General features: G+C 56.2%; 2 protein-coding genes across 5 annotated transcripts in view; one reads left to right on the top strand and one right to left on the bottom strand.

The window, feature by feature from the left end:
* VKORC1 (vitamin K epoxide reductase complex subunit 1) overlaps positions 1 to 3,932 on the bottom strand; it is a 5,631-nt gene extending 1,699 nt beyond the window's left edge. Inside the window, exons 1-2 of one of the 3 annotated variants that reach the window (XM_017515513.2) lie at positions 3,232 to 3,932; positions 1,480 to 1,589 (exon numbers count right to left, since the gene is read on the bottom strand). In XM_017515513.2, the coding sequence (XP_017371002.1) occupies positions 1,480 to 1,589; positions 3,232 to 3,350 (229 nt within the window). In that variant the 5' untranslated portion in view covers positions 3,351 to 3,932. Of the gene's footprint in view, positions 1 to 1,479; positions 1,590 to 2,734; positions 3,125 to 3,231 lie in introns of those variants that run through there. The other 2 variants (XM_017515511.1, XM_017515512.1) reach the window with 2 other exon arrangements.
* Positions 3,933 to 6,818: 2,886 nt separating this feature from the next.
* Positions 6,819 to 11,000, top strand: BCKDK (branched chain keto acid dehydrogenase kinase). Of its 2 annotated transcripts, XM_017515508.2 has the most exons (12): positions 6,822 to 6,976; positions 7,523 to 7,886; positions 7,984 to 8,052; positions 8,144 to 8,254; positions 8,526 to 8,573; positions 8,654 to 8,773; positions 8,851 to 8,949; positions 9,128 to 9,201; positions 9,525 to 9,653; positions 9,732 to 9,821; positions 10,299 to 10,457; positions 10,551 to 11,000. In XM_017515508.2, exons 2-12 carry the CDS (start codon positions 7,692 to 7,694, stop codon positions 10,693 to 10,695), a joined length of 1,239 nt encoding a protein of 412 aa, XP_017370997.1. In that variant the 5' UTR covers positions 6,822 to 6,976; positions 7,523 to 7,691; the 3' UTR covers positions 10,696 to 11,000. The 2 variants fall into 2 exon arrangements, with proteins under 2 accessions (XP_017370998.1, XP_017370997.1); XM_017515509.2 differs by lacking the exon at positions 8,526 to 8,573 and having other exon boundaries at positions 6,819 to 6,976.
* The last annotated feature ends 489 nt before the right edge of the window (positions 11,001 to 11,489 follow it).

The following is an 11,489-nucleotide window of genomic DNA, read 5'->3' as shown; positions in this document are numbered from 1 at the left end:
GTGAAACCCCGTCTCTAACTAAAAATACAAAAATTAGCTGGGCATGATGGCGCATCTGAAGTTCCAGCTACTCGGGTGGCTGAGGCAGGAGAATCGCTTGAACCGGTAGGCAGAGGTTGCAGTGATCCGAGATGGCACCACTGCACTCCAGCCTGGGCAACAGAGCAAGACTCCATCTCAAAACACACACACACACACACACACACACACACACGGCTTTGACAGGTCCCCTCCCAGGGGCTGGTCTCTGAAGCTCTTGCCATTGCCCAGGGACGGAAAGTTCTGAGCAATAAAATTTCTTAAATAAATCAGCCAAGTCTGAACCATATGTCTGCCAGGAACTGTGGTGCTGGGCCTCCCTCTTCTCCCTTCCAGGGAAGGCGTTAGTGATGCCTTCTCTGGAAGTGGGAAGGGTGACTCAAAGGGAGCGTGGGGGCCTTCTGGGAAGGGTGGTTATGGGTAGTCTCATCTCCAGCATATGGCGTCAATAGGGCCTGGGGTGTCACTGTCCCCCATACCCTTGGTTTCCCTATCTGTTCAATAATCCCTAGGACCAGATATGAATTTTCCTGCTGAGCCTTAAATGAGATAAAAGATAGCTTATGCTCAGATTCTCCTCAAAAAGTAATTTTGGGCGGCCAGGCGTCGTGGCTCATGCCTGTAATCCCAGCACTCTGGGAGTCCAAGGCGGGCAGATTACCTGAGGTCAGGAGTTCGAGACCAGCCTGGCTAACACGGCGAAACAACGTTTCTACTAAAATTAGCCAGCTAATTACAAAAATTAGCCAGTGTGGTGGTGGGCACTTGTAATCCCAGCCACTCGGGAGGCTGAGGCAGGGAGGATTACTTGAACCCGGGAGGCAGAGGTTGCAGTGAGCAGAGATAGCACCATTGCACTCCAGCCTGGGGACAGCGAGACTCTGTATCAAAAAAAACTAATTTTGGCATCTTTTCCACAAAATTGGGGTGCTGGAGGGGCATGGTAGCTCACACCTGTAATCCCAGCACTTTGGGAGGCTGAGGTGGGCAGATTGTTTGAGACCAGCCTGGGCAACATGGCGAGACACCGTCTCTACCAAAAAAACAAATACAAAAATCAGCTAGGCATGGTGGTACACGCCTGTGGTTCCAGCTACTTGGAAGGCTAAAGTGGGAGGATCACTTGGGCTGGGAGGCAGAGGTTGCTGTGAGCTGAAATCATGCCATTGCACTGTAGCCTGGGCAGCTGCCAGACCCTGTCTCAAAACAACAAACAAAAAACCTGGGGACCTAGGATGTCTTTAAGAGCCCTTCAACCTCTAACAGTACTTAAACCAATCGAAAGACTTTTGTTAGTTACCTCCCCACCCCCAGGATGCTCCGTGATGAGCAGCAAGCTGGCCGTGAGCTGTGTGGGTCACCAAGATTGCATGGAGAGGGGCTGAGCTGACCAAGGGGGATGAGGGGTAGGGCCTGCAGGGAGGGGGCAGAGCCACTCACCTAATAACAGCTGTAGTGTGTAGAAGATGCAACCAAATATGCTGTTGGATTGATTGAGGATGCTGTCCTGTCCCAGCACATGCTCCACCAGCCCGAAGCCCCTCCCCCACCTGGCAGAGGGGTGGGGTGGAGTAGAACCAGGTTAGGAATGTCAACTTAGTGGCTTGGATCCTGCCCTAGAAAGGTGATTTCCAAGAAGCCACCTGGGCTATCCTCCTTTCCCCCACCTTCCATCCGGTCCAGGGGTCGATGACCTCCAGGCACTGCGAACCTTTGGCCACGTCAGGATTCCATGTCACTGACCGTGTCCTCCCCTTTCCCCAGACCAGGTCTGGACGTGGCTACTCCGTAGGTCCTGCTTTTCATCCTAGATCTTAAGTAATTCTTTTTCTTTTCTTTTCTTTTTTTTTTTGAGGCAGTCTCACTTGTTCACCCAGGCTGGAGTGCAATGGCACGATCTCAGCTCACTGCAACTTCTGCCTCCCGGGTTCAAGCGATTCTCCTGCCTCAGCCTCCTGAGTAGCTGGGATTACAGGCGCCCGCCACAGCGCCCAACTAATTTTTGTATTTTTAGTAGAGATGGGGTTTCACCATGTTGGCCAGGCTAGTCTCGAACTTCTAACCTCAAGTGATCCATCCACCCGCCTCAGCCTCCCAGAGTGCTGGGATTACAGACGTGAGCCACCACGCCCGGCCCTTAGGTAATTCTTAACATGGCAAGGCTGGTATAACGTGTCACTCGGTTTTGAATCAGAGACTGGGAGTCAAGGGCAGATTATCTTTGCTCTGGACCCCAGAATCTCCAGCTCCCTGGCCACTTACTCGCCTCCTCTGTATTCCGTCATTATGCTAAGGCTTGGCCCTCACGCACAGCCAGACCGGGCCACCTAGTTCCCGGGCACAGCCATTGCTAACACCCCCCGGCTCCGCCGAGCGCGGTCCTTGAGACCACCATCATCAGTCCCTGCCGCTATCCCGCCTCCCCGCCTTTCCCAGTCACCTTTATTCCTTGGCATCCAATCCACATGCGAGTCCCCGAAATAATCCCAGTCACCAGCACTGTCTGATCCCTTGCCTCGCACTCTTATCTCGAACGCCAGTATCTCTGGGTAGCTCAGCCCCCGTGCAGCGACTCCGCGAGCAGTCCAGCCCCGCGTCTGTTCCCCGGGCACCCCGATCCCAGATTCCAGAATAATCAATCAGGTAACCTGGCCGCCCTGCCCCTGGGCCTCACGCCTCCTACTCCCGAGCGCACCTGGAGGAGAAGACGCGCGAACAGCTGATGGCGGTGCCAACGTCGCAGAGCGCGCGGTAATCCCGGTCCCGGGCGCGCGCCGCCTTCACGTGCAGCGCGTAGAGCGAGAGCACTAAGCCCGCTAGGCAGAGCGCGAGCCGCACCCAGCCAGGGCTCCCCCAGGTGCTGCCCATATCTCCAAGTCCCGCCCGAGGCGCCAGCGGAGAGAAACCAGCCACGGAGCAGGGGCGGGGCGGGGCATGGCCATGCCCCTGTGACTCGGCTCGCACTCCGCGACCCAATTGGCTGTTCTCAAGCACGAGTCGTGCTGGTGAGTTAGGAAAACAACGAGGAATGCCGGGACTGGTGAGGCGGGTCAGGGACGTGTAGAATCGCGGCCCCAGCAGCTGCCAGGCGTGATGGGAGTTGTAGTCAGGGAGGCTGCAAGGCATCAAGGGAAATGAAGTCTCCAGAGATTTAAAAACGCTGTTAATGTGGGTAACAGTATTTGCGCTTACCCTATGCCAAGTTCTGTTGAGCATCCAGGACCTAGAGACCAGCGGATCAGGGGATCCAGGGAATACGGCGATCCGGTTCGGGAACGAAGCATTTTCCCTGAAACTATTTCAGGCACCATTGGTGTCTGCAACCTCCCGTCCTCCGAGGTCCTGCCTCACCAGTGCTTCCTGCCGGTCAGTCTCCCTTTCTTCCTTACGTTCCCAGAGCCACTCCTTTGGCCACAAACACCCTGGTCAGCATCCTAACCTCTCTACTATCGTGGCACCCGCCTGGCAACACCTAAGCTTGGATCAACTCAACAGTCACCCTCTCTTTTCCAAGCCTTCCGTGGACCAGCTGAGGTCTCTCCTTCACAGACGTCGCATCTGATAGTGACCCATCTCTCCTACACTTTCAACTCCTCTATCCTCCCCATCTGCATTGCCACTTGTTTCTCTTTCCCATCTCAGAAACAGGAACAAATCTCTTTTCACTAAGAGGTCCTTCACCAGCCTCCCCTTCCCCGCATTTAACAATCTTCCCCTCCAGACAAGTTTTTGAGAAGACTTTACACTTCCAGTCTACTTCCTCACTTCTTCCTTGCTGTCCACGCCATAGACTAGCTCCTGCCTCCAGCACTGCCCTGACACCTAGTGGCTATTGTCACAAAGACGCTAAACCCAGTGGTTATTTATTTATTTATTTATTTACTGATTTTGAGACTAAGTCCCGCTCTGTCGCCCCGGCTGGAGTGCAGTGGTGCCGATCTCGGCTCACTGCAACCTCCGCCTCCCGGGTTCAAGCGATTCTCCTGCCTCAGCCCCCTGAGTAGCTGGGATTACAGGCGGGCGCCACCACGCCCGGCTAATTTTTGTATTTTTAGTAGAGACAGGGTTTCACCATGTTGGCCAGGCTGGTCTCGAACTCCTGACCTCGTGATCCTCCCGCCTCGGCCTCCCAAAATACTGAGATTACAGGCGTGAGCCACCGCGCCCGGCCGTAAATTTTTAAAAAATACATCGAAGGCGCTTAGAAGCTGCCTGACCTATTGTATACCGTATTCTAAAGGGGGCTCGCGAGATGCATGTCCAACCTCCGCCGCCGGGGGCAGCAGCAAGTCCGGGCCAGCTGGGGACGAGGCGCGGCGGGTCAAATGGGGTGAGGCTGGTCAGCCAGAGGCCTCCGCCTCCGTGGCAGCCGCAGCTTTCCCCGCCTGCGGCCCCTGTCCACGCCGCGGCCACGTGAGGGCCAGGTTCTGGCGCACAGAGCGCAGCCTGTCCTGCCCGCCAGGAGCACCCTTCCCGCTCCCTTCTGCCACGGGCTCCAGCCGTGCCTGCCTCGGGGCTGCCGCTGCCTGGCTGTACTCCAGGACGCTGGAAAAGAACAGGTGGGAACGGTGTGGGTGGGAGGCAAAGAGGAAACCCAGGGACGCAGGGTGCCCCTTTTCTGTGATCTGCCCCCAATTCCTCAGGCAGGCCAGCCACGGTGAGGGATCCTCCCTCCAAGTTTATGTTTATTATTTATTTATTTTCTACCTCCAAGTTTATTTATTTATTTTTATTTTTAGACGGAGTCTTGCTCTGTCGCAGGCTGGAGTGCAGTGGCGCCATCTCCGGCTCCCTGCAACCTCCGTCTCCCGGGTTCAAGCGATTCTTCTGCTTCAGCCTCCGGAGTAGCTGGGATTACAGGTGAAATACCCTAGCTTAGCTATAATGAATACATTTTTTTTTTTTTTTTTTTTTTTGAGACGGAGTTTCGCTCTTGTTACCCAGGCTGGAGTGCAATGGCGCGATCTCGGCTCACCGCAACCTCCGCCTCCTGGGTTCAGGCAATTCTCCTGCCTCAGCCTCCTGAGTAGCTGGGAATTACAGGCACGCGCCACCATGCCCAGCTAATTTTTTGTAGTTTTAGTAGAGACGGGGTTTCACCATGCTGACCAGGATGGTCTTGATCTCTTGACCTCGTGATCCACCCGCCTCGGCCTCCCAAAGTGCTGGGATTACAGGCTTGAGCCACCGCGCCCGGCCTTATAATGAATACATTTTAAACAATCCTGCTAACTCCATTTTGCCCACCCTGAGCTATGTTGCCCACCCTGAGCTATGTAGGGCATTCTGTTCTGAGAGCTTGTGGTCTGAGACATCTGGCATCTTTGTAACCAATTTTCTGAGAAACAGGGCCCATTGGCCCTGTACATTCTGGTGCACGCCATCGCATCCGGCTAATTTTGTATTTTTAGTAGAGACAGGATTTCACCATGTTGGCCAGGCTGGTCTTAAACTCCTGACTTCAGGTGATCTGCCTGCCTCGGCCTCCCAAAGCGCTAGGAGTACAGGCGTGAGCCACGGCCCCCGGCCCACCTCCAAGTTTAAAGACAGCCTCCAGGCCCAGTGTGGTGGCTCATGCCTGTAACAATTCAGGAGGCTGAGGCCAGGAATTTGGGACCAGCCTGGGCAACATAGCGAGACCCCCGGCTCTAATACAAAAGCAGGCGTGGTGGGTTATGTCTATATAATCCCAGCACTTTGGGAGGTCGTGGCAAAATAATTGCTTGAGGGGGAAAAAATTACCCGGGTGTAGTGGTGCTCACTTATAGTCTCAGCTACTTGAGAGGCTGAGGCAGGAGGATCACTTAAGTTGGAGGCTGTAGTGAGCTATGATGGAGCCATGGTATTCCTGCCTGAGCAACAGAGCAAGACCCCATCTCCAAATATATACAGCCTCCAGATGTTACCTGCTTCATTCAGTACTTTTTATTGAAAATATTTAGGAAATATGTAACCACGGTAAAGAAAATTCCAATCAGTACAAGTACACACTACACACATTGCACATGCACACACTGAGTCCTACTCAGGCTGCACCTATACAGCTGTCTGAGTCCCTGTCTGAGGCTCCGGCAGCCTCCTCTGAAAGCCCTCATCACAGCCTATGACAGGCAAATGTCAGAGAAGCCAGTAAGAAGACAATTGTTTTAGGCCAGGTACGGTGGCTGACGCCTGTAGTCCCAGCACTTTGGGAGGACAAGGCAGATCTCAGGAGTTCAGAAGATGAAACTGTCTTCCTGTGCAGTGCACGGAAAGATCTATTCAATTCACTGCTCAATCCTCTCCTGATTGCAGAAAAAGCATCCAGTCAAGTGACTTGCATTCTCTGCAGGCATGAGTGAATAATAATAATGCCTAACCCTTACATAGTACTAATTCCACGCCTGGCACTGTTCTAGGCACTCATATAAATTCATGTAATCCACACAACCCCAAGACTGATGATACCGCTTCATCTTACCAAGCACTGAGCAGTTAAGTAATTTGCTCCAGGGATTAAGGGGCCGAGCTGGGGTTTGAAGCAGGCAGCCTGGTTTCCCATAAATGAACCAAGAACTGGAAGGAGGACAAGACCGCCGAGAAAGAGGCAGGCAGGGTGTGATCTGTGCGCTTTACATATAAGATCTTCCGGCTCCCAGGGAGCCCGTTTCATAGAGCGGGAGAAAGAGGCCAGGAGGGACATGGAGCTTTGGGAGCCGCGGTGAGAAAGCGGTGCTCTTTGGGGTCCGAGAGCAGGGGCGTGGCCTGGATGCATGGGGGCGCGGGCGCGCGGGCGCCCAGGGCTGCACGTCCTCAAGGCAAACTACAACTCCCAGGACACACCGGGCGCTGCCCCCGAGTGACGTCACGGCGGCGGAGGGCGCAGGCGACTGGGCCCCCGGCGAGTGGACTGTTCGAGCCCTTCCGCTCGGACCCAGGCCCTGGCTCCAGCCCCACGGTAAGTGGGGAGATCCTTGCCGACCCAGTCCACGGAGGCCCTGCGGCGCACGTCCACAGCCTCCATCACTGCGCTGGCACGCAGGCAGGGCTCGCATCTACCATATGGGGGGCGTCTGGGCCGAACCAAGTGACCTGCGTAGGGGGCCCCGGGGACTCCAGGCCGCACTCTCCCGAGCTGACACTGGAGCCCAGGACTGGTGTCGCACGTCCGCTGGCCGCCCTCCCAGGGCCCGGGTTTGAAGGTCCTGGGCAGGCAGGGGCAGCCCCGCCCACTGAGGAGGGTGCCCGGGAACCTGGGGCGAGGTTTTCGGGCTGGAAGGGTCTGAGAGTCTCCTCCCCCAACAGCCTACCCACCGCCAGTAGAACTCTGGGTTGAAGAATAGAACCCCCGGGAGGCCAGGTCCTTCGGGCGCGGCCTGTGCTCATTTGGGGAGGCGGTGGGAGAGGTGGGCAGAGGTCGCCCGCGTCTGGGGAGACTGGTGCACCGGTGCCGCGAACTGTGTGGATTCAGATTCTTACAACTTCCCCTTCCCTGCCCCGGTAGATGGGAGCTCCTCTCCACGGGCTGAGACTGTCAGCATCCTCGACGCGCCCTTGTCCCTGAAGTTGGAGAAGAGCCTCTACCCACCCACACCCCCCTTACCCCATTTGGGTCGCCCCTGCCCCCTGGGTCCTCAGCCTTAGCGGCCGCTGGGTCTCAAAGAAGCAGGACGATGATCCTGGCGTCGGTGCTGGGGAGCGGCCCCCGGGGTGGGCCTCCACTCCGGCCCCTCCTGGGGCCTGCACTCGGGATCCGGTCCCGCTCAACGTCAGCCACTGACACACACCACGTGGAGATGGCACGGGAGCGCTCCAAGACCGTCACCTCCTTTTACAACCAGTCGGCCATCGATGCAGCAGCAGAGAAGGTAGGCAGCAAGGTGGCGAGCCCGGGGTCCAGGATACGGCCGCCGCGAGAGGGGGAGTGTTGGGGGTTCTCTGCTCAAGTCCCCTCTCCGTCTCTAGCCCTCAGTCCGCCTCACTCCCACCATGATGCTCTATTCCGGCCGCTCTCAGGATGGCAGCCACCTTCTGGTAAGATTCACACTCTCTATTTGCCTCGTGGCTCCTGGAGCTCTCCCAGACATCCAGGGCCCAGCCATGCCTTCCCTTCTTTTTCTCCTAGAAAAGTGCTCGGTACCTGCAGCAAGAACTTCCAGTGAGGATCGCTCACCGCATCAAGGGTTTCCGCTGCCTTCCTTTCATCATTGGCTGCAACCCCACAATACTACACGTGGTAAGGTAGAGAGGACCTTACCACCCTGCCTGGGGGAAAGTGGGGAGTCGGGGGCCCAGAGTGGTGGACGCTTGCTTGCCTAAAGGTGTCAGGGCCACACAGGATTCAGCCCTAGGCCTTTAGAAGCCAAAGGTGTATTCATGGGGGCGGAAGTGTCACAGTGGGGGTTTGATACATGGTTGACCAGGTTGGGTATCTCCATGGGTAGGTGTGGGTGGCATCTGCTCAGTGGCCATGCAGCCCTGTGAATTTCCACACCTCTTCCTTGCAGCATGAGCTGTACATCCGTGCCTTCCAGAAGCTGACAGACTTCGCTCCGGTGAGGGCTGGGCTAAAGCAGGGTGAGGGGCTGAGAGGTTGGACTCGGACCACCCTTGCTCATGACTCTGTGACCTGCAGATCAAGGACCAGGCGGAAGAGGCTCAGTACTGCCAGCTGGTGCGACAGCTGCTGGATGACCACAAGGATGTGGTGACCCTCTTGGCAGAGGGCCTGCGTGAGAGCCGGAAGCACATACAGGTTGGGGCAGCGAAGGAGGGGCCGGGCCTGCTGGAGGCTGGGAAGGGCATGGGATTCTGAGGCCTCACTCTTTACAGGATGAAAAACTTGTCCGCTACTTCTTGGACAAGACGCTGACTTCGAGGCTTGGAATCCGCATGTTGGCCACGCATCACCTGGCGCTGCACGAGGACAAGGTGGGGCTCTGGGACTTGGGAACATTGAGACAGCGGAGACTGGTCTGGGGATCCAGGTCAAGGACCTGGGGGTGAGGCTGTGGGACTGGTGCTTTGGGGCAGTTCCAAAGCTGCCAGCACCTGGGGGCCGAGGTGGGGCCAAGGGTGTGGGTAGTCCTGACCTCCTTTCTCTGGCCAGCCTGACTTTGTTGGCATCATCTGTACTCGTCTCTCACCAAAGAAGATTATTGAGAAGTGGGTGGACTTTGCCAGGTGAGCCCAGAATGGCTCAGGGGGTGGGCAGACATCTGGGCAGGGGAGACTTGGGTCTGAGCCCTTGTCCAGGACATGATCTGGTGGGGGCAGGGTTTCTCAACCATGACTCTATTGACATTTTGAGCTAGATAATTCTTTGTCATAGGGGCTTCCCCATGCCCGTTAGGAAGCATAGCAGCATCCCTGATGTTAGTAGTACCCCTTAGTTGTGACAAAAATGTCTCCACACATTGCCAAATGTTACTTAGGTGGGGCAGAATTGTCTCCAGTTGCAAACCACTGGTGGAGGAGCCTGTCTGAACCCTCACTCCTGTCCACAGACGCCTGTGTGAGCACAAGTATGGCAATGCGCCCCGTGTCCGCATCAATGGCCACGTGGCCGCCCGTTTCCCCTTCATCCCTATGCCACTGGACTATATCCTGCCAGAGCTGCTCAAGAATGCCATGAGGTAGGCTGGCTGGACGTGCTGGGAGGGGGCAGACAGGAACCGCATGCTAAAACCTACTGCTCTTTCCCCTCTGCATAGAGCCACAATGGAGAGTCACCTAGACACTCCCTACAATGTTCCAGATGTGGTCATCACCATCGCCAACAATGATGTTGATCTGATCATCAGGTTTGCCTGGAGTGGGAGTTGGGCTGAGGTGGATGGGATGGGGGTCCAGGCACTGTTTCTGGCTTGCTCTAGGACCTTGAGCCCTTCCTGTCCCATTCTGGGACTCGGTCCCTGGCCAGACAAACCATTCTCTGGATCCTGAGATGGCCATGAGCTGGTTATTAATGGATCTGGGGCCAGCTGCTGGCCTCGGTATCCTGCCTCTGTCAGCAGCTGAGGAGCTTGAAATTGAGAAACAGGAGTAACTGGTCCAGGATGCTGGGCTGAGGATAAATGTCACAACCTATGAGAAGGTATAAGCAGTCAGTGGTCTTGGCAGAGGTGAGGACGATACAAACAAGGCCCAAGGGTCTCGGTGGACCACATTCCAGCTCTGGGTGGAAGGCACAGGAAGGCAGACTTTGCACTGTCTGCTTGGGAGGTGGTGAGTCCCCTGTCAAAGTTGAGCCAAGCTCATTATTGTTGCCATCCTGCCAGGATCTCAGACCGTGGTGGAGGAATTGCTCACAAAGACCTGGACCGGGTCATGGACTACCACTTCACTACAGCCGAGGCCAGCACACAGGATCCCCGGATCAGCCCCCTCTTTGGTCATCTGGACATGCACAGTGGTGCCCAGTCAGGACCCATGCACGGGTGAGACCCTGCCTGGCCAGTATGGAGGGGTGGGGGACCCCAGGAGACTCAAGCCTCTGAAGCCTCCTGTCCTGTCCCCCTGCCCACCCCCAGCTTTGGCTTCGGGTTGCCCACGTCACGGGCCTACGCGGAGTACCTCGGTGGGTCCCTGCAGCTGCAGTCCCTGCAGGGCATTGGCACGGACGTCTACCTGCGGCTCCGCCACATTGATGGCCGGGAGGAAAGCTTCCGAATCTGACTCCACAGCCTTTGGCCTGCTCGCCTGCCCAGCCTGGGCCGCATTTCCTGCAGTACCTCCTGAGTCAGGCAGGGCGGCTCCCCTGCTCCACACACTGCTGCATCTTGGGTCTCAGGGCCCCAGACAGATGGACTTACATGGAGCTGGGCACCGCCCCACCTCAATAGGGTCCACTGCCTCCTCGCCTCCAGGCCTTGGATAGTGGAAGTGGGCACCCCGAGGCCTCCAGCACCAGCTCCCTCATTCTTGTTCCTGGGGAACCCCTACTCTGACCTGTTGTTATTAAAGTTCACATTTTGAATGCCCTCTCGGGCCCCGTGTGTGGGGAGGGCAGGTGAGCTTTTATTTCTGACCCATTCAGGTTCACTGAGCCCTTGGGTTGAACTGGTTCATATCCCAGTCTCTTACCTGCCCTGAGAGTCTGGCGGGCCAGGAGTAGAATCTATTCCAAGTCTCTTGCATGTTTGATTTTGTGGGAGTGGGGTGACTATGGCACCTTACACAAAGGACTTTTATCTTGTTGAACAAATGTTTCCGGATCCCAGATAATATTGAAGGCCCAGGCTGACCTAGCTTCAGGCCTCAGTTCTGACTCTTCCTTTCCTGGCACTCAGTTTCTAGAGGTGAAGGTCACCAGACTGGGCTACCTCCTGAGCCAGAGTAAGGTTAAAAATAGACACTCCCTACAATGTCCCAGATGTGGTCATCACCATCGCTAAGGAATATGTCTGCTGCTGCCAAGGAAAAAGGCATACAAGGTCGTGCCCTGGCAGGCCCCAGCAGGGACTGGGTGC

The sequence above is a fragment of the Cebus imitator genome, unplaced genomic scaffold (genome assembly GCF_001604975.1).
Source record: "Cebus imitator isolate Cc_AM_T3 unplaced genomic scaffold, Cebus_imitator-1.0 Scaffold552, whole genome shotgun sequence".
NCBI classification, from domain to species: domain Eukaryota; kingdom Metazoa; phylum Chordata; class Mammalia; order Primates; family Cebidae; genus Cebus; species Cebus imitator.
The sequence above is the reverse complement of the archived record's forward strand: the minus strand, read 5'-3'. Positions and strand labels throughout refer to the sequence as shown.